Source organism: Rhinopithecus roxellana, chromosome 19 (assembly GCF_007565055.1).
Source record: "Rhinopithecus roxellana isolate Shanxi Qingling chromosome 19, ASM756505v1, whole genome shotgun sequence".
NCBI classification, from domain to species: Eukaryota; Metazoa; Chordata; class Mammalia; order Primates; family Cercopithecidae; genus Rhinopithecus; species Rhinopithecus roxellana.
Window position 1 is genome coordinate 48,248,320 of NC_044567.1, and position 26,747 is coordinate 48,275,066.

The 26,747-nt window shown below is 53.4% G+C and overlaps 1 protein-coding gene across 2 annotated transcripts in view; it reads left to right on the forward strand.

The window, feature by feature from the left end:
• The window catches only part of RAB11FIP4 (RAB11 family interacting protein 4), a 50,843-nt gene extending 24,635 nt beyond the window's left edge, over window positions 1–26,208 (forward strand). For both annotated transcript variants that reach the window (XM_030923081.1, XM_030923083.1), the window contains exons 2-13: window positions 5,096–5,322; window positions 8,738–8,932; window positions 9,800–9,934; window positions 10,232–10,267; window positions 11,380–11,479; window positions 11,757–11,860; window positions 12,941–13,081; window positions 15,669–15,750; window positions 16,250–16,387; window positions 16,464–16,622; window positions 18,199–18,342; window positions 19,494–26,208. In XM_030923081.1, the coding sequence (XP_030778941.1) occupies window positions 5,096–5,322; window positions 8,738–8,932; window positions 9,800–9,934; window positions 10,232–10,267; window positions 11,380–11,479; window positions 11,757–11,860; window positions 12,941–13,081; window positions 15,669–15,750; window positions 16,250–16,387; window positions 16,464–16,622; window positions 18,199–18,342; window positions 19,494–19,610 (1,578 nt within the window). In that variant the 3' untranslated portion in view covers window positions 19,611–26,208. The remainder of the gene's footprint in view (window positions 1–5,095; window positions 5,323–8,737; window positions 8,933–9,799; window positions 9,935–10,231; window positions 10,268–11,379; window positions 11,480–11,756; window positions 11,861–12,940; window positions 13,082–15,668; window positions 15,751–16,249; window positions 16,388–16,463; window positions 16,623–18,198; window positions 18,343–19,493) is intronic.
• The last annotated feature ends 539 nt before the right edge of the window (window positions 26,209–26,747 follow it).

Here is a 26,747-nt window from a genome sequence, read left to right on the forward strand (position 1 = left end):
AGCCTGGGGTGGTGTGGCCAGGTACCAGCCAAGCCTGTGGCCTATGGTGGCCGGTCCTGTGCCCCAGGGGACAGGGAGCTATGAGCTCAGGGCTGGCTCTGGGTCCTGAGGGACGGAGCCCTGGCAAGTCAGACTGTGCCACAGACGATGCCCAGTGCTGCCTCCTGAGGACAGCGCACTGTCCCTTCCCCACAGGTCCCCAAAAGAGTAGACACAGCCTTTCCGTGCAAACCCTGGGAACACTAGGCCAAGCTCCAGGCCTGGACGTGTCACCAGTGCTAGGGTCCCTGGGTTGTGACTGGATGGCCATATGTGGACACCTTTTTCACACAGCATGGGGGAATGGCAGGAAACGGGGGCTCTGAGAGGCAGTCTTGGAAGCTGTCCTGGGCACAGATCTGACTTGCTGACTCCGGCCACCTAGAAACATGAGCACTAGGGAGGCCCTGTCCCTGCCCTGCTGCTCCCGTCAGCCCTGCAGAGCCAGCCTTCAGTGGGCGCTACTATGGTGAGGATGCAGACCGTGCAGCCGGGGTGAGCGGGCGGCTCTCTGGACACCCTGACAAGCACAGCGCAGTGAGATGGGGTGATGGTTCCTCTCCCATGGGCCCTAGTCTACTTGGAAGTATATTCAACAGGGGGCTCCGCATGATCCTGACCTGCAGGCAGCCTGGCTGGAGAGGAACCCACTGCCTCCGGAAGCGTGTGACCCCAGGCCACCTGGAAACCTTATGAGGGCAATGTTTTTATTATGGCCAAGTTCTTCCTTTTCCTCTGCAATTTTATCTAAAAAACATACAAAAGGGAAATTGTCCAAGAAGAGTTCTAATATGCTTGACTCCGAGTTCTCCCTCGGAGAACTTGAATGGTGGCTTAAGGAGGAGAGAAGAGGCTGCGTTCTGGCACCTTCCAGCATCTCCCCTCCAGGCGGGAGAAGGAGCGGGAGCTTCCACCAGACCCTTCCCCAGAGGGCTGGGGAAACAAGAACTGGGGCTGGGGACTTCAGCCCTCGGGGAGGAGCAAGGGTGACCATGGCAAATACCAAACCAAGGGGGTCTTGGGATGGGCACAAACTAGTACTGTCCTGGGCTAACCAAGGCGTGCAGTAAGCTGTCTTTGTAATATTTGAATTTAGCGGGCAAACTACTAGAAATGGTTTAAAGTAATAATTAAAATTTCCGATTGCCTTGGACAAACAGCTGTGGGTTGAATGAAAAGGTATTAATGTTGGGAGCAGCCATTTTTAAGAGAGAAAGCTGGAGAGAGATTGAGAGTGTGTGCGCGTGTGTGGCCAGGTGGGTGAGGGCTTGGCGTGTCAGAGCCGGGTGTCAGGTCCCCGCAGGCCCTCTGTGAACTGAGAGGTTCCAGGGCAGCCGCCCTCCCACTCTGAGCCTCATCTTCCTCAGGTGTCAGACGGAGCCGATGAATCCCAAATCTTTGCCCTGTCCACCCCAGGCAGCTCGCACGGGGCCGTTGTGAGGGATGGGGTATGTGAGACAGGCGAGGAGCTTGCTGAAGGGCTGGGCAGATGTGGACTCCACTTAGTCCAAGGCTGAAAGCCTGCCTAACGAGGTGGTAGTCTTCTTTAGAGGGTAGGACCCTGATGCCCCTGCTTCTGCCCCACCTGTGCCTGAGCCAAGCCATTTGAGGGTGCTCTGTCCACCTGGTCAGGGGCTTGGGCCAGCTGCTGGGAGTATCAGGACGCTACTGTGGACATTGGGTGAGAGGGCCTGGCGGTTCCACCTGCATGCCGTGAGCCAGGTGTTAGTGGGGCAGTGCCTGGCACACACTTGGCCTCTGTGTCATCATGTCAGTGAGCTAAACCCAAGTTGGCCAGAGGCCACGTTGGACACCTGAGGAGCATGGACGCCGATCTGCGCCGGGCCCTCTGCCTGCCTCTGGGAGCCAGCGGGCCACAGCCTCCCTAGGACGTGGCTATAGGGGGAAGGTGGGCGTTGGGGACACAGAGTGGTATCCCTGTCCCAACCCGGCTGTGTAGAAAGGGGAAAAGAGGCTCAGCTCATTGGGCTGGGGTGAAGACCAGAAGAAACGCCATTGCCAAGCTGCTGAGCTCATGTGTGAGCCACAGGGCGGGCATTCCCAGCAAGGGGGAACTCTCCCTACTCATGTGGCTGGGAAGGTGAAAAGTTTGCAGTTCTTCACGGCCAGGTGAAAGAACAGACCAGGCGCATGGTCCTCTGAGAGCCCCAGTTCTCTTCCAGTCTCCCTTCTGCCTTGTTTCTCTTAGGTGTCCCTGCACTAACCTGCAGTGTCCTGTGAGGGTGTTAAGTGGAAGTTGCTACATTAGGGGGTGTGCTAAGGATTCATAGTCACATGTCCCTATAAAATGTGCTCTCCTTGTTGTCACCATGAGGTTTGAAAATCCACAAAGTGTGGGAGGCATCAAGGATAAATGGAATCAAGTGTGTGGATGCAAAGGCAGGCAGCAGGGGTGGGACGGGGGAGTGGGCCTGGCCCTGCCCTGCCCTCTGGCTGGAGGACTTCTGACATGCTACTCTTTGAGCCTCTGTTTCCCCATCAGTAAAATGGGGATAACGATCACTGCTCTGAAGAGCTGTCACGAAGCACAGGTTGGATAGTATGTGAATGCCCAGCTCAATCTCTGGAGCCTGATGGCTGCTTAGTGATGCTGGTTTCCTTTTGTTTCCACTGGGATGCAGCTTCAGGCTTGGAGATAAAGAACTTACTTAGGGCACAAGATCTGATAGGTTGGGAGCCATGTGACAAGATTAGTATGTGGGTGGAAAGGGCCCTGGAACCCTGGGAGGATTCTCATTACACAACCTGTCTCCACAGTCTCCGCTGTTGGCACGCCCGGCTCGCCGGTGCTCATGTTATTGGTCCATCTGGTGCTCAGCCAATCACAGCACAGGCAGGAACCAGGCTCATTATAATATTGCCATCTATTTTTAGCCCAGGGGTCTCCTGGTGGGGATGGACCCCCAGGAGGGCTGCCAGCTCACTGGTGGCAACAGACAGCTGCACATGTCTGGGCAGGCACATCCAGGCCTGTCGCTGAGCAGCTTCTTCAGCTGTCCCTGAACCTGTTCCTGTCTGAGACTCCAGGAGGCTTTTCCCAGCCTGTTTCTGTTGCCCTTCTGTAGTCTCGGGACTGCAGGTCCTTTAATAGCGTGCCCTGCCAGCCCTGGCTGAGGAGCATGCCAAAGAACCTTGGGAACAGGCTGACCTCTCCAGTGGGTCAGGTAGAAGCAGTGCCACCTGAGAAGTACCTCCCTCCTCAGAGGTGAAGTGGCCCCAGTAAATGGTTTACAGAGAGCTGCCCCTCAGTCTAGGGTCAGCTCTGAACCAGGCCAAAGCTCTTCTATCTGACAAGTTACGCAAAAGGTGCCAGCATGTCTTTACCACACATTGTCATTGTGCTGGGCCGCAGACCCAGCACAAGCAGTGCTCAGGAGTGAGGCCTGGCGTTCTTGCTCCCAGCAAGGCTGTGGCAGGGCGCAGACAGGCAGTTGCCTCCTGGGCTGGGCATCATATCTTCTGGCCGGGGTTTATTCATTGAGGTCCTACTGTGTGTTAGATGCTAACGTGAAATACCTCATTTAATCAACACAGTGATCCTGTAAGATTCCATCACCATTCCTGATTTACAGAGACAAGTGAGGTTCAGAGACATTCCATGACGTGCCCAGAGTCATGGAGGGTGGATCCCAAGTTGTGCAGCGTTCACTGTACCACGTTGTAGCAAAGTGTACTAGATCAGAGTTGTTGATCCTAAAAGCTATTCAGTGTGACTGTACCCTTACATGGGGCACCAAGAAGCCTTTTCGAAGCCATTTGACTTCCTCTGGCAGAGACTTTTGTGGTGGTGGTACCAGTGGAAGGTTCTTGGTGTCTGGAACAAAAAATTGGACAAAATGCACAAAAAAAAAAGGAAAGAATGAAGCATCAAAAACAGGCATTTATTTTATTTTTTGAGACGGAGTCTCGCTCTGTCACCCAGACTGGAGTGCACTGGCGCCATCTCAGCTCACTGCAAGCTCCGCTTCCCGGGTTCACGCCATTCTCCTGCCTCAGCCTCCCGAGTAGCTGGGACTACAGGCGCCTGCCACCATGCCCGGCTAATTTTTTGTATTTTTAGTAGAGACGGGGTTTCACCATGTTAGCCAGAATGGTCTCGATCTCCTGACTCGTGATCCACCTGCCTCGGTCTCCCAAAGTGCTGTGATTACAGGGGTGAGCCACTGCACCCGGTCTACAGATTTATTGAAAAAAAAAGTACACTCCACAGGGTGGGAGCAGGCCCAAGCATAGGGGATCAAGAGCCTGGTTGCAGAATTTTCTGGAGTTTAAATACCATCTAGAGGTTTCCCATTGGTTACTTGGTGTACACCCTATGTAAATGAAGTAGTGGCCCACAGTTTGATTGGTTGCAGGAGGGGACCAGAGGCCAAAGCGAAGAAGTGAAGTTACAAAGTTACACCTTATGTAAACATCTGATTGGTTGCAGAAAGGAATCAGAAAGCAACCAACCAGAGACTAAAGTGAAGTTACAAAGTTATACTCCTATGCAAATGAAAACTTAGCCTGTGACCAGCCTGATTGGTTGCAGGAGGGGACCAATCAGAGATACTCTCAGTTTTTCATCTGCCAGGCAGATAAAGGTTGGGGGCTGGGGGAGTGAGGGCGCAGTGGGTAGGAGGGGCGGGGATGCAAAGGGAGTAGCTACTTGGGAGCAGAAAACTGAGGTTTTTCTTTTGATTTAGCTCTAGGAAGTCAGCATGAATCAGCCTTATGTTCCCTGCCTCAGTGGGGGCTCTGATGTGCCAACCAGGGTGCCCTGAATGAAGTGGCTGGCCTGACTGTGGCCATTCTTCATGGATGGCTGTTCCTGGGAGTTCCAGCTCCTCACTTAGATGCTCATGAGTCAGCCAGTATGAGAGGTCCCTGGGACTAATCACCTGCCAGGTGTTCCCACACTTAGGGTCTCGGGGTCTGGGCCTCGTGCACCCAATCCCTGCTGTTTTGGCCTGGCTGATGCCCTTGCGGTCTGAGTGGAACACTGAGCCCTGGGAAGCTGGCCTCACTTACCTTGTCCACGTTCTTTCTTTCCCAGGGCAGCGAAGTCACAGGCCCCACCTTTGCTGATGGCGAGCTCATCCCCAGGGAGCCTGGTTTTTTTCCTGAGGACGAAGAGGAGGCTATGACGCTGGCGCCACCTGAGGGCCCCCAGGAGTTGGACACGGACAGTCCCATGGAGAGCCCTCAGAGCCTGGAGGGGTCTGTCGGGAGTCCTGCTGAGAAGGACGGGGGACTCGGGGGCCTGTTTCTGCCAGAGGACAAGTGAGTTAAAACCAACCTGAAACTCAGTATTTGCCCTCTCAGCCCAGAAATGTGGTTCTTGGAAAGTGTCTCCAGGAAGTAAATGTGAAACATGCTCGAAATGTGTATCAGAGGCATTAGCTGAATAGCAAAAGATTCTAAACATACTAAATGCTTAACAGGAAGGGATAGTTTTGGAATTTTAGGCAGCCGTGCAAAGTCAAGTTTTTAAATTTAATTTTACTTTATTTTCAATGCTAGTCCTGCAGACAAAGTCAAGTTTTAAATGACTGTTGATGATATGAGATATATGATCTCAATTAGTTTTAAAAAAGGTTGTGGCCAGGCATGGTGGCTCACACCTATCACCCCAGGACTTTGGGAGACTGAGGCAGGAGGATCACTTGAGCCCAGGAGTTTAAGGTTACAGTGAGCTATGATCACATCACTGCACTCCAGCCTGGCAACAGAGCAAGACCCTGTCTCAAAAACAAAAACAACAAAAAAGCAGGTTACAAAGATGTCCATGAGATCAGCTTTGTTAAAAACACAAACATATGCCAGGCAAGTGGCATGTGCCTGTAGTCCCAGATATTTGGGAGGCTAAGGGAGGAGGATTGCTGAAGCCCAGGAGTTCTGGGCTCTAGTGCACTATCCTGATCGGATGTCTGCACTAAGTTCAGCATCAGTATGGTGACCTCCCGGGAGTGGGGCACCACCAGGTTGCCTAAGGAGGGATGAACTGGCCCAGGTCAGAAATAGAGCAGGTCAAAACTTGAGTGCTGATCAGTAGTGGGATCACACCAGTGAGTAGTCACTGCACTCCAGCCTGGGCAACTTAGCAAGACCCCATCTCTTAAAAAAAAACAAAAAAACAAAACATAGACATATGTGTTAGGAAATGCCTAGAAAAAATTAATCTGGAAAATTAAGCAGTTATTTATGTATGGTGGGATGAATTTTTTTTTTTTTTTTGAAACAGACTCTTACTCTGTCACCCAGGCTGGAGTGCAGTGGTATGATCTCAGCTCACTGCACGCTCTGCCTCCCAGGTTCAAGCGATTATCCTGCCTCAGCCTCCCCAGTAGCTGGGACTACAGGCACCCACCACCATGCCTGGCTAATTTTTCGTATTTTTAGTAGAGATGGGGTTTCACCATGTTGGCCAGGATGGTCTCGATCTCCTGACCTTGTGATCCACCTGCCTCAGCCTCCCAAAGTGCTGGGATTACAGGCACGAGCCACCACGCCCGGCCAATTGATCATTTTAATTACCTCCTATCTATTCTGCTATATTTTCTGTATTGAGCATGTATTCCCATAATCAGAAATGTTATTTAAAAACAACATTAAGACTTAAGTGACTTCCCAGTGAAGCAGTTTCATCTTTAACTTTGGTTTTGGCAGGAAGGAGTCCCTTCCATCCCAGCCCTCACCAAGTCTCTTGAGGGATACAGTGCTGTGGGGTGGTGGGAAGCTGCCACCATTGTGCCTGAGGAAGCCGAGGGGATTGCAAGTGGCAACCCCTTACCAGAAGGTGATGGTTACGGCTGCTGCAGGGACTTGGAGAGGGAAGAGAGGGGTTCCCATGTTGGTTGAACCACATGAAATTGACAACTTTTAATCATTTCCATCTTCAAAAAAAAAAAAAAAGGTAATTTCATGAGGTTCAACCTAGTACATCTCAATGCAGGATTTCTCAAACTCAAGTGGTTCTCAGAGTCCTCATGTTCTTGGTGGGGTCCTTTGGGGCTGTGGATGGAGAGAGGGGCCGTGCTGCTTTCTGGGAGCAGCCTTGTAATCCCAGCACTTTGGGAGGCTGAGGCGGGCAGATCACCAGAGGCCAGGAATTTGAGACCAGCCTGGCCAACATGACAGAAACCCCATCTCTACTAAAAATACAAAATGAGCTGTGTGTGGTGGCAGGAGGAGGCTACTCCCAGCTACTGAGGAGGCTGAGGCAGGTGATTGACTAGAACCTGGAAGGCGGAGGTTGCACCACTGCACTCCAGCCAGGCGACAAAGCGAGACTCTGTCTCCAAAAAAAAAAGAAAAAAGACAAACTTATAAAAAAACAACACAGTATAACAACTATTTCCATAGCGTTTACATTGCATTAGGTATTATAAGTAATCTAGAGATGATTTCGAGTATACAGGAGTATATGCATAGGTTGTATGTGAATACTGTGCCATTTCATATCTGGGACTTGAGCATCCTCAGATTTTGGTGTCCACAGGGGGTCCTGGAACAAATCTCTTTTGGATACCAAGGGACGGCCATACTCAGTCTTACAGTATCTAAAATTTTAGATCCATTATATTCATTTTCTATATTACTCTCAATGTTTGGGTTTTTTTTTTTTTTTTTTTCTCCATAAAGTGAAAGCAAGTTTATTAAGGAAATGAAGGAATAAAAGAATAGCTGCTACATAGGGAGAGCAGCTACTCTGAACTGAATTTTTTTTTTTTTTTTTTTTTTTTTTTGAGATGAAGTCTCGCTCTGTCGCCCAGGCTGGAGTGCAGTGGTGCGATCTCGGCTCACTGCAAGCTCCGCCTCCCGGGTTCACGCCATTCTCCTGCCTCAACCTCCTGAGTAGCTGCGACTACAGGCGCCCGCCACCACACCCGGCTAATTTTTTGTATTTTTAGTAGAGATGGGGTTTCACCATGTTAGCCAGGATGGTCTTGATCTCCTGACCTTGTGATCCACCCGCTTCGGCCTCCCAAAGTTCTGGGATTACAGGCATGAGCCACCGCGCCTGGCCACTACTCCAAGTGTTTTAACCTTTCAACAACTGTTTGATATTCTGCAATTTAATAATTTACTCTCATTATAATTTAATAATTATAATTTGATCTAGCTGTAACTAGACAGTTAGGTTGTAAAGCAGTGTTTTGCTCCTCTGGGGTAACATGGGTAGAACTGGTTTGAACTGCAGAGATGGTTTCTGTGGTGAGATGTTTCCCTTTAGATAGGGTCCCTGAAATGTACTTACCAGGTCAAGAAGTACAAACTTAATCGGTAGGCTGGGATTACGGTGGCTCACGCCTGTAATCCCAGCACTTGGGAGGCCAAGGCAGGTGGATCACGAGGTCAGGAGATCGAGACCATCCTGGCTAACACGGTGAAACCCGTCTCTACTAAAAATACAAAAAATTAGCCGGGCGTCGTGGCAGGTGCCTGTAGTCCCAGCTACTCAGGAGGCTGAGGCAGGAGAATGGCATGAACCCGGGAGGCGGAGCTTGCAGTGAGTCGAGATCGCCCCACTGCACTCCAGCTTGGGTGACAGAGTGAGACTCCATCTCTTAAAAAAAAAAAAAAAATTTAATTGGTAGTGCCAATTAAAGGGAAATGCCTACTCGGTTTCCCTACCGCAGGCTGTGGCTGGGGACCCATGAGTCCTCCTCTGACTTGGGTGCTTTCGGATCCTCAGGTCCCTGGTCCACACTCCATCCATGACGACCTCAGACCTTTCTACACACTCCACCACCTCACTTATCAGCAATGAGGAGCAGTTTGAAGACTACGGGGAGGGTGACGACGTGGACTGCGCCCCCAGCAGCCCTTGCCCCGATGATGAGACCAGGACCAACGTCTACTCGGACCTGGGGTCTTCAGTGTCTTCCAGGTGGCCCCTTGGTCGGGGATGTCATTTGGGGTCAAAAGTTGCAGAACCAGGCCGGGCGCGGTGGCTCAAGCCTGTAATCCCAGCACTTTGGGAGGCCGAGACGGGCGGATCATGAGGTCAGGAGATCGAGACCATCCTGGCTAATACGGTGAAACCCCGTCTCTACTAAAAAGTACAAAAACCTAGCCAGGCGAGGTGGCGGGTGCCTGTAGTCCCAGCTACTCAGGAGGCTGAGGCAGGAGAATGGCATAAACCCGGGAGGCAGAGCCTGCAGTGAGCTGAGATCCGACCACTGCACTCCAGCCTGGGCGACAGAGCGAGACTCCGTCTCAAAAAAAAAAAAAAAGTTGCAGAACCAATCTGAGCACATCCTAGGGGGTCGGGGTGGGGGTCGAGTCCTGAGCTGGCCCCCTTTCCTTTGTCCTAAGCTGCATGAGTTCTGCTCCTGGGGCTTAGGGTTGCTACCTTTGCACCCTGACTAGGGGTCAGAAGTTCCTCCTGAATTAACTGACCTAGGAGGCTGCACACTGGGGGCCATGGGGCTCTGTGTCATCTTGTGTCCTAGAGCCTCAGTGTTGAAGGGTCCTTCCAAGTGACCCTCTGTGATCCCTTCTCACCCACCTGAGTCACCACTTTCTCTGAAATGAGCTCGCAGTTTGCCTTAGCTGTTAAATGGGTATGCATCACTGGCTTCTCTTTGAGCGTGTTGGAGAAGGCATGGTCTGTTGCTATACTTCCACTCCCTGTCCCTCCCCCCAACAAGGTTCAAAGGTATTGGGGACTCAAGTAAAGTCAGCTCAGCAGGGTGGCATAGGGCGCCAGACTGGACAGCAATTAAGGTGGTGATTCCTTTCCCTTGTGAACCAGTGCGGGGCAGACGCCTAGGAAAATGCGGCACGTGTACAACAGCGAATTGCTGGATGTTTACTGCTCTCAATGCTGCAAGAAAATCAACCTGCTCAATGACTTGGAAGCCCGACTGAAAAACCTGAAGGCCAACAGGTGAGGCCCGGGCCCAGCCCGGGAGTGGGAGGCCAGGGGGCCAGAGCAGGGCCTGGAGGGAGAAGCTACAGGCATGGTGACCCCTGCTGTCTGGGCAGGTGAGAGTTCTCAGAGGGTTGATCCAGGGGCTGCTTCTGCCACAGGAAATCAGGCTGTTTCTTCTCAGGACCAAGCTGACTAGTGAATTCCTTTGAGTGGGGCCTTGTCCTGCACTTTTGTGTCTTACAGTTGGGACAGAGTAAAGGAGTGGACGAAAGCCCTTACTCTGTTCAATGACTGTTTCCTCTCTCTCTCTAGCCCCAACCGAAAGATCTCCAGTACAGCCTTTGGACGGTAAGGCCTACCTCAGGGGAGGGCAAATTGAGTGCTGTCCCCATGCTGCCCACTGGCCGGGGCTCCCTGCCAGCAGCCCAGACTCAGCTGGTGCCCTCATGTGGCTGAGAGAGCAGAGGGGAATGAGGCCATCCCAGGGCAGTGCAGCCGGGGCAGCGTCCACTTCTGAAAAACGGAGGCCAGCTCCTCCCTGCCCTCTCCCCACCCCTTGTCCCTTCTTCAAATCCTAGGTCGCCTTGACTTCAGGCAGGCACGCCAGGGATGCCCTGAGAGAGACAGAGCACCCCACAGCGCTCAGTGCCCTTCCCCCCTCTTGGAGCTGGCAGCCACACTCAATAAAGAGACCCCGGGTTTTCTGCAGGCGGGGCTCTAGACATGAGTGTGTGCCATCAGGGCCGGTCACTTTGCTCTGATTAAGTCCTGCAGCAGCTCAGTGTGGCCCCAGGTCCACACTCAGGGCTTTGGGAGCTGGCAGCAAGGGCCCAGGAGCTAGGTGGATTGGCCTCTTGGCAGAGACCCTGGCTGCTGCCTGTCAGGGAGCTGGAAGGGGATGTCACTGGGGGTGGCAGCTGGATTTTGCCTCAGGCATGGGTTAGCTCACCAGGCCCAGTCCCACCCTAGCTCACTGCTCTGCAAGGCCTGGTGAATTCTCTGCCTTTGCCATCCCCCAGAGTTCCCAGAGATGTAGCAGGAGCCAGCTTGGTGGAGAGGCTCAAGCCTCAGGAGGCCCAGACCCTCTGCCAGGGCCATGGAGCTGGGCTACCTCCTCGGGGGCTTCCCCACTGGAAGAGGAGGGTGCTCTCGTGCCAGCTCACGTCACTGGGTAGCTGCAGGTCAGCCTGCTGGCATGAAGAGGGCTCCGAGGCCGCAGGAGAAGCTGTGCCTCTTTGTGTCTGCCAGGGAACCCTGGGGGTCTGTACAGCCCATTTGCTATCCTCTGGGCTGGATGATCTGCTGGGTTTGGCAACACTCTCCCTCTCAGGCTGAGTGAGGGCGGCCTCCTTAAAGGGGCAGATCCCCCGGGGTACTGGATGCTCCCCTAGCCAGTAGCCTGAGTAGGCCCCTGTCTCTGGAAGGCCCTGCAGCCAGACGCCCTCTCCCCACCCCTGCAGGCAGCTCATGCACAGCAGCAACTTTAGCAGCAGCAACGGCAGCACCGAAGACCTGTTCCGGGACAGCATTGACTCCTGTGACAATGACATCACAGAGAAGGTGGGCCCCGGGTGGCTGGAGAAGGGACTGAATGCATGCCTGCTCCCAGGGGAGGTGGGGTGTGCTCGGGCTACTGTCTGGGGACTTGGGAGACCCTGTGCCTGCCCAGGAATTGGGGATAGGTGGCCCTGGTGTGTTCCCCGCCCCCCACCCCACACATGACTGTTCTCGGATACACGGTGGTTTGGAGGTCCTGCTCACGAACCTCACGGCGTCAAAGTTCTCGGTTCTGTGGCCTCAGGGGTCTTCTCCACCCAACCCCTGCCCCCTGCTGCAGGTAAGCTTCCTGGAAAAGAAGGTGACAGAGCTGGAGAATGACAGCCTGACCAATGGGGACCTGAAGAGCAAGCTGAAGCAAGAGAACACGCAGCTGGTGCACAGGTCAGGCAGGCAGGGCACTGGGGGCTTGGCTGTGACTCTGGGGAACAAAGGGGGGGTCCTTGCTGAGACCTCCGGGAGGAGGCAGCCTCATGCCTTTGCAGCTCTGAGGGTCTGTGACGCATCAGCCTCTTGTCACATGGCCCTGCCCACATGTGGTGCCCAGGACAGGACCTTAGGGACAGGGAGACAGGTTGGAGCTCGACCTTGGCTCTAGACCAGATGGATTCCACCCCTGAGGTCTGCAGCCACAGGGCTGGTCCAAGATGGGAGTGGGGATCCACTGTCTCTCATACAGTGACAGGAGCCTGATGTCCCTTCCTAGGGACAAGCTCTGCAGGGGACAGGCCAGTGTGAGCTGGGCGGTGGGAAGGGTCCAGCACTGCTGCTTCTGGAGGTTCCCTGCCTGCCATTCCTGATGCTGTCTGCAGTGGTGGATGCAGGGTTTAGTTGTCCTCACCGATGGCATGACCCTTGGGGGACATACCCTGGCCAGGGGTCCGGTCCTCTAACTTGTCACAGGGCCCATCTTGGGCCCTTCTGTACACCCCAGAAGGTCAGCCTGGTGGAGGGGCTGTTGCCAGTGAGACGTACCCCAGACCAAAATACCAACCAGGCTGTCACTGGGGTGCTCACGTCTACGTGCCCCTGGCCCTGTCCCAGGTCTGGGGCAGACTTCAGGCCACTGGCCAGGATGTGCCTATTTTGGGAGTCAAGATGCCCAATAAGCTGAATTATTAATCAGAGGGGTGGCCGGGACGGATTAGTACAAAAAGAAGAAGGGAGGCCTGAGTGCTTCCAGCCAGGTGTGGCTGCAGGGACTGGTGGGGGCGGTCCCTCCCTGTGCTGCCCTGAGTGCCCCACCTTCTGACTGCCAGGCCTGCTCCTTCATGGCATGTGTGACCGGCACCCCCTCTAAATATGTGGTGTCCCTGTTCATCTCTCTGAAAGCTACTGACCCACACGCCCTCGGTGGGCATGCCAGTGACTCAGGGTCTTAGGGCCCAGGGCCCCCCATGCCACAGCCAGGGTTGGGGTGAAATAGTGCAGTCCCCAAGAGCTTGCCCCTTGCGCTGTCCTCAGGGTGCATGAGCTGGAGGAGATGGTGAAGGATCAGGAGACCACAGCCGAGCAGGCGCTGGAGGAGGAGGCACGGCGCCACCGCGAGGCCTACAGCAAGCTGGAGAGGGAGAAGGCTACTGAGGTGGAGCTGCTCAATGCCAGGTGGGCCCCTCCACCGAGCCCCCTCCCTCAGAGGGATCCCCTGCCCTGGGGCAGCCCTGAGGGATAGGCGCTATCCCCATTTTATAGATGGGAAGCTGAGGCTGAGGGGCAGCTTCTTGAACCTTCCCAGTAGTAACAGTTCCACTTTCATACCACGAGAAACACAGAGGCATATGTTCTTCAGAAAGTTCGCTAAAGAATGTTCCCAGGAGCGTGGCACACATTTGGTAATGCGAACTACACATATGTCTGTCAATGAGAAAAGGGCCTGGGCTGGGTCTCATGTCCAGGCCTAGAGCGCCCCCTGCTGTCAGGTTCTCCCCTGACCCGTGGGGGACTGAGCCAGAGCCCCAGGGGCAAGGTAAATGGAAAACCCAGCTCCTGTTCCTTGCGTGTACCTGTGGCTTCACCATTGGAACGTGAGGCAGGCAGGACGAGGAGCAGCCCGGGGCCAGGGATCTGGGTTTGTCTCCCGTTAGCTCCATGGCCTTGGACGTATTGGGTCACCTGCCCCACAGAGCGGCTGTGTGGGTGGGTGAGCTGATGTAAGTCCAGACCCTTCCCATAGGTGAGGGCTATGATGATGCCTCTGTGATGAAGCCCCTTTGCAGCCCTTGTCCGAGGCCGAGGAGGTCGCCTGGGCTTCTGACAGAGAGGACAACTGCCCGAGCACTCCTCAGACCCCCTGAAGCCCCAGTCTCCATGCTGAGGCTTCCCAGAGTTGCCGAGCCCCACGTGGTGGCTGGTGGGCTGCTGAGCAAATGACTGGGAGTTGGGCTCTCAGGCAGGTACCTCCCTGCCCCTGTGTCCCTGCCCCTGTGCAGTTTGGTGAGGAGACTTCCCAACTCCCTGGTATCTGAGACCTGCTTTGCTAAGTTACCCACCAGGGGTTCATTTTACATTTTGACTCTGTTCTAGAAGCTGCTGTTTTGCATCTGTTTCTGGAGGCTGGTGCCTGGTTAAGGGTGACTGCTCTCGCTCAGCCCGCCTCTGGCAGCTGGCCCAAGAGAGGTGGCTAGGACACGGGAGGTGGTAAAAGACAGTGTGAACCTGAGCCACAGGACAAAGCACAGAAAGCCAGCTCTTGGGAACTATCTCCTAACATGTGCCCCTCGCACAGCTCCAGGGGTGCCATTCATGTAAAATATCCGAGTGGTGTTCCCAGAGTCCTGCCATATGCTTGGTTCCCTACCACTTCCACCAGCTCAGGGCCACTTGTGGGTGGTGGGGCTGAATTCCTCTCTGGAGGCCCAGAGGGCAGTGGAGGCCCAGAAGCCATCCTTCCAGGAAAGAGGATGTGATGGGAAGGTGGTAGGTTCAGAACAAGATGGTCTGCAGGAATCGGTGCCAGAAGTGACCCTGCTCGGTTCTGGTGCCACCGACAGCCCAACTCACCTGCACCTGTTCTCGGACCATTTAAAAGCGACCTGAGACTGGGCACAGTGGCTCACGCCTGTAATCCCAACACTTTGGGAGGCCGAGGCAGGTGGATCATGAGGTCAGGAGATCGAGACCATCCTGGCCAACATGGTGAAACCCTGTCTCTACTAAAAATACAAAAATTAGCCAGGCATGGTGGTGCGTGCCTATAGTCCCAGCCGCTCAGGAGGCTGAGGCAGGAGGATCGCTTGAACCTGGGAGGCAGAGGTTGCCGTGAGCTGAGATCACACCACTGAGACTCCATCTCAAAACAAACAAACAAAAAACCGACCTGAACACCCAGGTTCTGTCTTCTTGTGGAATTCCTGTGTGAATGCTGACACAGAGGATTATTACTGTCAGAGCCCATACCTGTGGTCATCAGAGGCAGGTGCAGTGAGCGCTCAGAGAAGAGCCCTGGATGAGATGCTGTTGGTGGGGAATGAAAAGCCAGTGTGATCACTGCCTTCCAGTTACAGAGTCTAACAGGAGGGCCCAGTCGCAGAAGCCACAAGAGGACTGTTTCTCCATCGAGCAGAAAAACATCCCCATGTTGTCTGAGGATCTAAAGGATGCATACAAACAGAATCTGCGTTCCAACTCTCTAATGAATGTTTCCACTTATTGGAAAAATAAAGGCCACGTGTGGTGGCTCACTCTTGTAATCCCAACACTTTGGGAGGCCAAGGTGGGCAGATCACGTGAGGCCAGGAGTTTGAGACCAGCCTGGCCAACATGGCAAAACCCATCTCTACTAAAAATACAAAAATTTAGCTAGGCATGGTGGTGCACGCTTGTAATCCCAGCTGTTCAGGAGGCTGAGGCACGAGAATCGCTTGAGCCAGGAAGGCAGAGGTTGCTGTGAGCTGAGATTGTGCCACCTCACTCCAGCCTGGGCGACACAGCAGGACTCTGTCTCAAAAAAAAAAAAAAAAAAAAAAAAAAAGGAAAATAAGAAGGATAATAATTTAGTATCCTTACTATTTTGCTTTGGCTGATAGGAAGCTCACGGCTAAATTGTCTTTGACATAATAATCATATTCTTTCTCTCAGTTGGTTTCTGGTATCTTCCCTCTTGGAGGAAGCAGAGAATCACTGCAGACTGGCAGGCCCTTATCAGATAGTCTCCATTCCAGGTTTCTGAGATTTGTCTTTCTCCTTTCGCCAGGGTGCAGCAGTTGGAGGAAGAAAATACAGAGCTTAGAACAACAGTGACTCGGCTCAAGTCTCAAACAGAGAAACTGGACGAGGTGAGTAGCAGATCCAGGCTTGGGGCCAAACTCCCAGAGGGGCAGGGCTGGCCATCGGGGGCCTTTAGTTTATTGCTTCTGAACTTCTAAACAAATGCCCTACCCCCTAAGAAATGCAAAAAAAAGTGAATAACAACTTGTGTTTCTGTATTTCTGATTTTCCAAGTTTTCCACAGCGAATGTATTTATTACTTTATACAATGGAGAAGAATTACAGTTTTAGAAAGAGGTTAGCTTCTATTTGGGCTAATACCTTCAATTCAGGTTGCATCTAGTATTGTTGAAGGACTTCAGAGGGCTGAGGTTTTTAGTTGTGTTTCTAGAATCATCGGGGCTCTGGCCGTTTCTGTAAGCCAAGACTCAGGGCTGCGTCTGAGGGAGCTGGTTTCACTGTGCATCTGCCTCGTGAAGATGTCTGACCAGACCCCAGGGATACCCCTGGACATAGTGAGCCCCTCTCTGGAAACTCTCCTTCCCTGACCGGGTTTCCCTGCTCCAGGAGCGGCAGCGCATGTCCGACCGTCTGGAGGACACCAGCCTGCGACTCAAAGATGAGATGGACCTGTACAAGCGCATGATGGACAAGCTACGGCAGAACCGCCTCGAGTTCCAGAAGGAGCGGGAGGCGACGCAGGAGGTGGGTCCCAGGCCAGCAGGCACCAGGGCTCCTTCCAGCGTCCCTGCTCCTGCCAACCTGCCTCTCTCCCTTGCAGCTCATCGAGGACTTGCGGAAGGAGCTGGAGCACCTGCAGATGTACAAGCTGGACTGCGAGCGGCCAGGAAGGGGCCGCAGTGCCTCCTCTGGCCTAGGCGAGTTCAATGCCAGGGCCCGCGAGGTGGAGCTCGAGCACGAGGTCAAGCGGCTCAAGCAGGTGGTTCTAGCAGTCTCTGTGTCCAGTGGGGCGGGGTGGCTGGGTCCACCGCCTGGGTTTCCTATGCAGGATCTGTGACAGGGGAGCCCAGAGCTGTAGCGGCACTGCCTGTCTGCTTCTCAGCAACCTGTTTGTCAGGGCTGGCTGTCCCATTTCACAGTCAGGAAAATCGATCCGCAGATCTCCCCCTTATATCCATATAAAGAAATAGACACTGCTGTTTGCCTTGGTGCTCAGGGTGGAGGATGAGACTATACCCAGCTGCAGTATAGTGCCCGCTGGCATTGGATTCTCCCAGAAGTAGACCCTGAGGCTAAGGTTCCTTTTTTTTTTTTTTTTTTTTTAAAGAGACAGTGTCGTCTTGCTCTGATACCCAGGCTGGAGTGCTTTGGCACAGTCATCGCTCACTGCAGCCTTGAATTCCTGGGCTCAGGTGATCTTCCTGCCTCAGTCTCCCACGTAGCTAGGACTACAGGCACCCACCACCATGCCCAGCCAGTGTTGTTTTTGTTTTTTGAGGCAGGGTCTCACTATGTTGCCCAGGCTGGAGGGCAGTAGTGTGATCACAGCTCACTGCGGCCTCAAATTCCTGGGCTCAAGCAGTTCTCCTGCCTCAGCCTCTCGAGCAGTTAGGACTACAGGAGAGCGCTACCACACCTGGCTAATTTATTTATTTATGTAATTTGTAGAGATGGGGTCTCCCTATATTGCCCAGGCTTGAACTCCTGGGCTCAAGGGATCCTCCCACCCTTAGCCTCTGAAAGTGTTGGGATTACAGGAATGAGCCACTGTGCCTAGCCAGAAGATTGCATTTCAAGGAGTGCTGCCTTAGCTAAAGACCGTTGGGTGGGGGAGTGGATCAGGAGGAGGCAGTGGCCAGGTGGTGCTGGTTGAAGTGTCAGCTCTGCCTGACCCTGCAGGTGGAAGAGCCTGCAGCATAAATTATCCTTCTGAGTTTGTTCCACTGGGGACAAAGGGGCTGATGGCTGTGCTCTCACAGAAGTCCTAAAACCCCAGCCCTTCTCCTAGTCTAGGGGTGGGGCACCCAGGGTCCCAGGTGTGAGCATTAGGGCTCTTTAGGCAAAAGCTGGCACGTGAGAGTGGTGATGGGATCTGGGTGGGTCTGCCTGGGACAACTCCAGCCAAGCAGGATTCAGAGCATGGCTGCCGGGGAGCCAAGGAAATGAGATGGCCGGCCTCCCCAGAGAGCCCAGAGCATCACTTCCTTCGGCAAGGGCCAGTGTTGGAGGCCGGGCTGCTGGGTGGGTGGTGTCCCTACGCAGGGCCCAGGGAGGAAGGGGTGGCCAGGAGCCTTGGCTGCTCTGAGCAGGGCTATAACTCCTCCACAAACCCTGTGCACTCCCAGGACGCCGGGCCCCTGGACCAGGACCCAGCCCTCTTACCCCCCAGCACCTGGCAAAGGCTGCAACATCTATGGCCCCTTGAACTGGCCGTGATGCATACCTGTGGGAATGGCACTGGCGATGGGCGGGGACAGGTGGATGTGGAGAAGTGGGTTCCAGTGGGCTGTGGATGCCTCTTGGGGTTGACGTCGCCTTCGTCCTTCTCTCTGTAGGAGAATTATAAGCTGCGGGATCAGAACGATGACTTGAATGGGCAGATCTTGAGCCTCAGCCTCTACGAAGCAAAAAACCTCTTTGCCGCCCAGACTAAAGCCCAGTCTCTGGCTGCGGAGATAGACACTGCCTCGCGTGATGAGGTAACCACATCACTGGCTCTTGCTTTGGGGCCTGGCCGCTCCTCTGTAATTCCTTCTCCCAGCCCCCACCTGCCCAGCGTGAGAAAACCAGGCCAGGGTTTGGCAGGGAGTCCCATCTACAACACCCCACATGACAGAGGGCAAAGCCGTGAGCAGGGGAGGGGGCTGCTGGAGAGGTCAAGTCGGCTCTGAGTTCTGCCTGTGCTGGAAGGAGTGCAGGTTTGGTTCCGAGTGCCGTGTGAGTCTTAGGTCTGCCAGAAAAGTGCCAACATAGCCAGCTGAGTGGATCAAGCCGTGACTCTGGGTTAGGCTATCACTCCCACTCTTCCCAACCCAGAGGGAGAGGACATTAGCATTTCTCCAGCACCTGCTTCTTCTGTGATGTGTTTTCACTTAACCTCCTGATGACTCTGAGGCTTTAGGAACAGCTCCACATTCCAAGCTGGGAAGGTGGAACCCAGGACCACCCAGCTAGGGAGGGAGAGGGATCCAGCTGTCTCCAGAGCCAAAGCCTACCCTTCCTGCCACACCAGAGTATGCTTATGAAAGGCCGGGCCTCCAGAATGCCCTGGCTGCATTTGAACAGGAATTGTTAGACACTCTGTCACTGAGCCTTACCCTCTGCCTGGGACATGGGGCGATGAACTGACCTCTGTCCTCAAGGAGCTCCCAGGTGAGCTGGGCCCCAGCCCCAGGGCAGAGGCAGCATGTCAGCAATGTCCGAAAGAACACTGTCCTGGAGGAGAGCAGTGTGGGGCTGGGGGTGGGGAGAGGTGTTCCAGGCAGGAGACAGCTCCCCTTTGGAGTCTTAGGGGCCCTGGGACTTTGTCAGTCTTGATTTTAAATGACTTTGGCCAGTGTTCTCTACTTTTATGAAAGATTACCCATACCTGGGCCCACTCTACAAACTGATCACATTGGAATCTCTGGGGGTGGGGCCTGGGCACCTGCATAGGTAATACTAGGAGCTGAGCCACTTCGACACTCGTCCTGGCATCCAAATGCTGCGGCTGTCCTGGGGCCCGCCTTGCCCAGGGTCTCCTGATGCCCTCTGTCGTCAGGCACTGGCCTGCGACAAGCCTGGGAATCTGGACTCTGCCTGCACCCCATCCCAGGCCCAGCCACTGACCTATCTTTCCCATTTCCTTCAGCTAATGGAAGCCCTCAAGGAGCAGGAGGAGATCAACTTCCGGCTGAGGCAGTACATGGACAAGATTATCCTCGCCATCCTGGACCACAACCCCTCCATCCTCGAGATAAAACGCTAAGGCACGGGGCTGGCTGCGGAGCAGCCTTAGGACCCTAGAACCAAGGGGCAGGCCCTGCCCAAGGATGCAGGCCTAAGCCGGGCCTCACACTCACACTGTAAATGTCTCTCTGGCCACCATGCGTTACGTGTACCTGTGTATGTATGTGGGGAGGCTGTGCACACGAGCGAGGGGTGAGTGGCCGTGGCTGTGGGCAGCATCCACACGGTTAGCCGTGCATGCACTTTGTGGCCCCTTTGCAAGGGGCGGAGGGTACTGGAAGTGGGAGGGGGCAAGGTCTGCTATCAGGAGTTACTGTAAAAACAAGAACTGGAAGCTCGTGTTTCTGGTACTGGGTAAAATGATTCTACCTCTGGGGATAAGGATCCACATTCGCTCTAGTACGATGGGCTCTTTCACCCCACTCCTAGTCCCCTGGGTGTGGGAGCAAAATTGTGATCTTTCCTAGGAATTCGAATGCCCCATATTTGTGTCCTCGCCAGCTCTTTGGCCACCCTTCAAGCCCCGGTGTTCAAGCTCAGAGAGGATGAAGGGGCATCTGGAGGGTCCACGAGATGGGGCCCTCACCAAACGCCTTGGCCGCCGGCCGGCAGCCCTCTGTGATGTGTGTGCAGAGTGAACAGAGGACTCAGGTTTCAGAGGAGCTAGTGCAGAGCACCCTCATCCTGTAGAGTTCAAACACTCCCCATCCGTGCTACCTACCTCCCCGTTTCTGTTTTGGTTTTAAGACAATGAAGCAGCATTCACTGGGTGTAACATGAAGGGATAAAAACGAAGGAGAAAGAGAGTTTGGGATGGGATGTCTAAGGCAGGAGTTGACATCAAGCAACCAAAGAAATGAGTTTTGGGGAGGAACACAACTCCCATCCCAGTTTCCTTCCCATGGCTGCATGTTAAGATGGATGCATGGAGAGACCATCTGCCTGGCTTCCTGTCTTCATTCTCCACGCAGCCTGGTGATGGCAGGCCTGGGTTTGGATTTCAGAATCTGAGCTCCGGGCTCCACTCATGTGGCAGCAAGACTGCTTCATTCCAGCGTTTAGAAACACACGTGTATTTGGTTCTCAGTCATGGGAGCACTTGCTGCACTGGTGGGAGGTGGTTGGGAAAGTTGCAGGAAAACCTTAGTCTTCCATCCTTCCGATCCATGGTGGAAATTCACGCCATGGATTTTTAATGGATCTTTTGTTCTAGGCAGCTGGGAATAGACATGGTACTTACCTTAGAGTTTTCCAATTTATCTCAATTTTATATGGCTTGTGATTCATTTTCTTAATCCAAATATATATAAACGTGTGTGGTCTTATTTTCCCCCCTGCAGTTTCTTGTTTTCTTCAGCACATCTTATAGTATGAGAAGGAAGGTTTGGGCATGTTGGGAAGGACAGTGGAGGGGGAGACGCAGAAAGAGAGGGCACTGACAGTGAGGAGAGGGGATCTGGGGACTTGGGTGTGACCCCTTCATGACAAAGACAGGGCTGTGGCCAGGACCAACCTTCAGTTCCATTCCAATCAGCCTTTGCATTTGTTGGATCTCGTGGCTTCATTTGAATCCTATGTTGGGGATTAGTTTCATGCTGCAAATAATGGGGTTGCATTGGTCTGATCCAAGACTTTGGAGCCACCCACACCGGGAAGACTAGGCTAGGCAGTCGGTCTTCTGGAGTTTCTCAGCCCCTTAGGACGCGGGTCTCCTTGGGCTCCCCCAAGAGTCTGCAAAGAGGCAGTGGAAGAAGGCATGAGGAGAGGGTCTCTTGAGAATTTGCCAATAGGAAGCAATGGCCATGGCTGAAAGGAACAAGACAGATCCTGACATAGCTTTGGCCTGGGTGTTAGGTCGAAGGAGTACTGGTGCGTGGGGGCCTTGCCCCAGGGTTGAGTATTTTATATGTAAAATGTTATCTACTCTTTGGCTGCACTGGAATTTCAGAGAAGGCTGCAGAGGCATGGGTTCCACAGCCTGAGTCACAACGTGGGAAGGAATCTGCCATGGGAAAGGCGGGTGGAAGGAAGCAGCTGGCAGCCTGGGGTGTGCTTCAGGCTCCTCCCTCTAGGGGGCGCCGTGGGAACAGGCTCCAGGAGGCGGCTGGAGTCCAAAAGGCCCCCGGGACCTGGTGCAGTGCCAGAGGGGCCTCTGGAACAGGGCTGGCTTTTAAATGGGGGGCTGAATTCCAGCTCACACACACCTCAAGTCCAACCTTACTTTCTTCAGCCAGAATACATTTCTTGTAAAACCTGGCCTACCTGCTTGGCTTTTAAAGATCGCATATGTTTGTAAAAATATTCTTCTGGGCTCAAAAGCTAGCTTGAGGGGGCAGATGCCCCAAGGGTCCCAGCTCCACAGCCCCTGGCAGGTCCCAGAGCCCTTGGTGGTAGGGATGGAGCTTGATCTTTGTTTCTGCCTTTACACCTCAGTAGTGGGGCTGCAAGGTAGTAGACAGGATGCCTAGTTAAGTTTGAATTTCAGATAGACAAATAATTTTAGAATGAACATCTGTACTTCAGATAGACAAATAATTTTAGAATGAACATCTGTACTTCAGACAGACAAATAATTTTAGAATGAACATCTGTACTTCAGATAGACAAATAATTTTAGAATGAACATCTGTACTTCAGATAGACAAATAATTTTAGAATGAACATCTGTACTTGGGACAGATGTTATTTTTAGAGATAGAATCTTGCTCTGTTGCCCAGGCTGGAGTGTAGTGGTATGGTCATAGCTCACCATAACCTTGAACTCCCAGGCTCAAGTGATCCTCCTGCCTTAACTGCCTCAGTAGCTGGGACTACAGGCATGCACCACCACACCCAGCTAATTTTTCTTATTTTTTGTAGAGACAGGGTCTCACTGTGTTGCCTCACTCGAGCTGCTGGCCTCAAGTGACCCTCCCGCCTCAGCCTCCCAAAGCACTGGGATTACAGGCACGAGCCACCATGCCTAGCCAGGACATATTTGAAATGCGGAGATTTGAAAAATTCTGATGATGAGACTGAGTCCTTAGACATTCCAGTTTAATTGTTGTGGGTGTGACCCAGGCATGGAATTTTGTAAAGAGCTGCTCAGGTAATTCCAATTTAATTGCATGTCCTACTTGGGTTTTTTGTTTGTTTGTTTGTTTTTATTGTTTTTGCTAAACCTGGCAACCCTACCGAGTAGGGATTAGCAGTAACTTATCTGAAATCTAGAGGTGTTTTTTGGGTGGGGCGAGGGTTTCTGTAGTAGACTCAGACTTTACATGGCCCTGAGCTGCCCTGGTGGTCAGGTGGAAGTCAGGCAAAATGAACTGAACCAGGAGTGAGCTTTGTATACATTATCTACTAGAAAATGAAGTGCCTCCTGGTTCAGCAAGTCCCTGTGCGGTGAGAGGCTTTAAGAAAGTTCTAGTAAAAATGTTTTTTCTTTTAACTTTGAATTGGCCAGAGTTAATCCTAGGTCATTTTATTTTAAACTGGTAGATTTCTTTGTGAACTGTCACAGAGAAATTCCTTTTCGTGACTTTATTTCTGACCTATTTAAAACATGAACAGACCAGGCACGGTGGCTCACGCCTGTAATCCTAGCACTTGGGAGGCAGTGGCAGGCGGATCGCTTGAGCTCAGGAGTCCTAAACCAGCCTGGGCAACACAGTGATACCTTGTCTCTACCAAAAGTTAAAAATAAAAGAACACAAAGCTCAGGAAGCTGCACGAGGGCCTGGAACAGTGGGCTTAGCTTTGGCTGTGCATTGGAATTACCTTGGGAGATTTGTAAGCTTCTGCTGTCTGGGCTGAACCACCAGAGGTTCGGATTGAATTGGTGGGGGTGTGGTCCAGGCATCCAGATGTGCAAAGACCTCCCCAGGTGATGATATGCAGCCCGAGGTTGAGACTCCCCTGTCCTGGAAGGTCATTGGCCAGAGGTAGAGGAAACTGGTCAAAGTGGCTATTGGGCTTGTCAAGCCCATGGCTGAATGACAGCGAGCACTCTTGCTGGGAGGGTACCCTTTCCTGTTATGTTGTTGAATGGTCCTGGCCTGCAGGATGGGAGACCAGATGCCTTCAGGAGCTGGTGGATCCAACTGTTCTCACCAACCTGGAGGTTAGCAGACCAGAGTGGGCGGGCAGGACCTCGGCCTGGTGCCCCTGGAGTCAGTGGGTGGCATGTGTTGGGATATACTGGCTACAGGCTCATTGCAAAGAGCAGGTAGAACAGAGTCGGCAGGGAACTGACAGGTGAGGCTGTCCCCCTGAAAGCAGCCTCAGAAACAGCTGCCACCTATTTGCATAGCTGAGCAGGAGGAGATAATTTCTTTGTGGGTTTTGCCTCTGGTCTGTTTCCTGACTGGGTTGATAAGGGAGTTCCAGCTCTTTCCCTGTTAGCCAAACCAGCATCCCACTCACACACTGGACACTCCAGGTGCTAGTCCGCTGGTGCTGGTGTTGAGGGGAGTGGGGGTGGGGGATGCAAGTGCGAGTTCTTGGTTCCAGTGAGGGACTTAGCCAGCAGAAGCCTCCAGGGGCCAGCAGGGCCAGGTGAAACTGGGAGAAGTGAAGCCCTCTTTCTATGTCCTGTGTGTGTGGTGGGTTTACTGCCTTAGCAAATTTAAACTTAAAAACGAACTCTAGGCCAGGCACGGTGGCTCACACCTGTAATCCCAGCACTTTGGGAGGCCAAGGCGAGTGGATTGCCTGAGCTCAGGAGTTCCAGACCAGCCTGGGCAACATGGTGAAACTCTTGTCTTTATTTTTTCAAAAAACAAACACTAACTTTAGATGTGATCGTACCAGGAAAGCTTTGCGTGGTCACCATGCCAAGAAAATGACTTTGGTTGCCCGGCAGATCCACAGTGACTCTTTTTCAGGGGCTATTGTGGATTCTAGATTGAGGAAAGGGGCCACCTAGGACTCAGTGCTGGTATCCTCCACAGTCCTTTCTCCCAGACTCTGGCCCTCCCGTTGGGACCCAGGGAATCCCCTCTAGGGTGACGCTGCTGGCTGGTAAGACTGAGGCCTGCTGCGCCAAGGGACCTCAAGTTAGAAGGGCCGTTCCTTCAATGGATGACTTTGAGCGCTGATCCTAGGCACCTGCCAGGTCCTCACTTCCTGCTCTGAGTGCACACATGGATGGAGCAGCCAGCAGGAAGCAGGAGAGGCTGGAACCAGGAGCCTGCCCTACCTGCATGGCAGGACAACTCCGAGGCCCTTCTGCCATATTCTCTGCTGCCCACCAGAGAAAATAGGCTGCTTTCTAGAAAGATTTGTTTCTAAAAGTATAGACCCTGGGGAAGTATAATGCCACCATGCTCAGCAGGCAAGGTTTCCCATATGGCCTTCCTGCCCTGACCTCGTAGGTTGCTCCTCTCCCCACCTGTAAGGTAGAGATGTCTGCCCCGGAGCCACCAGCTGGGGATGGCATCCAGGCCATGTCTCCTGCAGGATCCAAGTGCTGTTGTCCCCAGGGTAACCCTGCCTCCTGCTGGGGCCCATCCGCTTTGCTGTGCTGCACAGGCTGTTTTCATCTGCATGGTTTGCGGTCTTTGTCCTTGTGCCTTTTCTTCCCCATCGCCACTGTACAGGATTTTCCACATTACCCACTGCCTCCTTTTTTACATAGTCTCGTCTCCCTGACATTTCCCGAGCCTTGTAAATGTGTACTTTTTCCATGTGCCTCCCCCAGGTGAGGCCAACTCTCCCGGGCACATTCATCCACAGGGATCAGGCCCCACTTATCCTTGGCTCACTCAGCCTGTAGACTTGGTAACTTTGTACAGAAGCTTTCATTATTGTCTTAAACATGGGGGGCTAGGACCCACTTAGTCCCTTCTCCAGCCTGCAGCTAGTTTAGGAGCCTTGCATTCCAGAAAAGGGCAACTTTGTGTAAAGCAGCTTCTCCCACAGAGCTTTTCCTGCATTGTTAGCGATGTCTGGCAGAGCATTACTCTTTAACCTGGGGCACTGACTGGCCCCAGCGGAGATGTCATGGGACTGCAGCCACTCCGTGTACCATCTCTGCCCCCAGAGGAAGACCTGTCCGTGGTTCCAGGCCTGCCTTGAGGCCACCACATCTGTGTCTAGAACAGCTGCGGGCCCCACTCGGGCCGAAGGAAGAGGCGTTAGCTGCTGCCCTTGCCTGCTGTGAATACCTGCCCAGCCCTTCCTTGTCTGCTGAGGTGCTCAGACCAGAGTGCCATTAAATACCGACTGATGTCACAGAGTGGACGGTGCATTGCCGAGGACTCACTCATAGCTGTGGGCCCCCTTCCATCTCCTCCCACTTTCTTGGCTGGGTCTTCTGAGGCATATGTGGAATGAACTACACACGTGGCCTCATGCCCAAAGGTTTGTTCGATGGCTTCTGACTCTGGGATTCAACTTGAGTTTTTTGCCCCAGGAGGCTCTGTCTGGAAACAGGCTTAGTTTTAGGGCTGGGGTGGGACCTGCCCTGTGGGCCCCAGGGAGGGGATAGTGGGGGTGACGCCCTGAGGCTGTCCAGGGTCCGAGCTCTATGCCTCCAACCTGCTTCTGCCTCAAAAGGAACAGGCTGTTGGTGGCAGGCTCCTCCCAGGGAGCTGTACTGTACAGACCAAGGTGTAAATAAACAGTTTGCTCTTCTCGCCTGACTGAACCGAGTTTCTTTGGTTGCAGGAGGGTGGGCAGAAGAGGCCTAGTTCCAGGGCTCACAGGGACGGACAGTCTCCCTTAAAAAGAGCAATCCCCTACCCCTCACCAAGTTTGTGGTTCCCAGGGTGGCTGGTGCTGTCCCCAGGGGCAGCGTGGAGTGGGGGCAGTGTCACTCTCCAGTCCCTAGGGGAGAAGACGTGGATCCCAGAAGCCTCTGTAACACCACCATTCCAGCCACAGGGCTATGATGTTTGGAAACTTTGTCCTCTGGCCATGTTCTTTCCCACTGAGGTCTTCCTAGGGGTTCAGTGGGGTCCCAGTGCCATGCTTCCTCCATGTCTGCCACTGTGGCTCCCCAGGGTGACTGCCCAATGCCTCCACTCAGGACTGGCTTCAGACCTGCCAGTGCTGGTCTCTGCCACACCATCAAGTACCAAGGTGGTCCCCAGTTTAGTCACCCAGACCCCTGGATTTCTGCCCTCTGCCCCTTCCTCTATTATGGGATTCCAGGCATGAAAGTGGCTTCACAGGT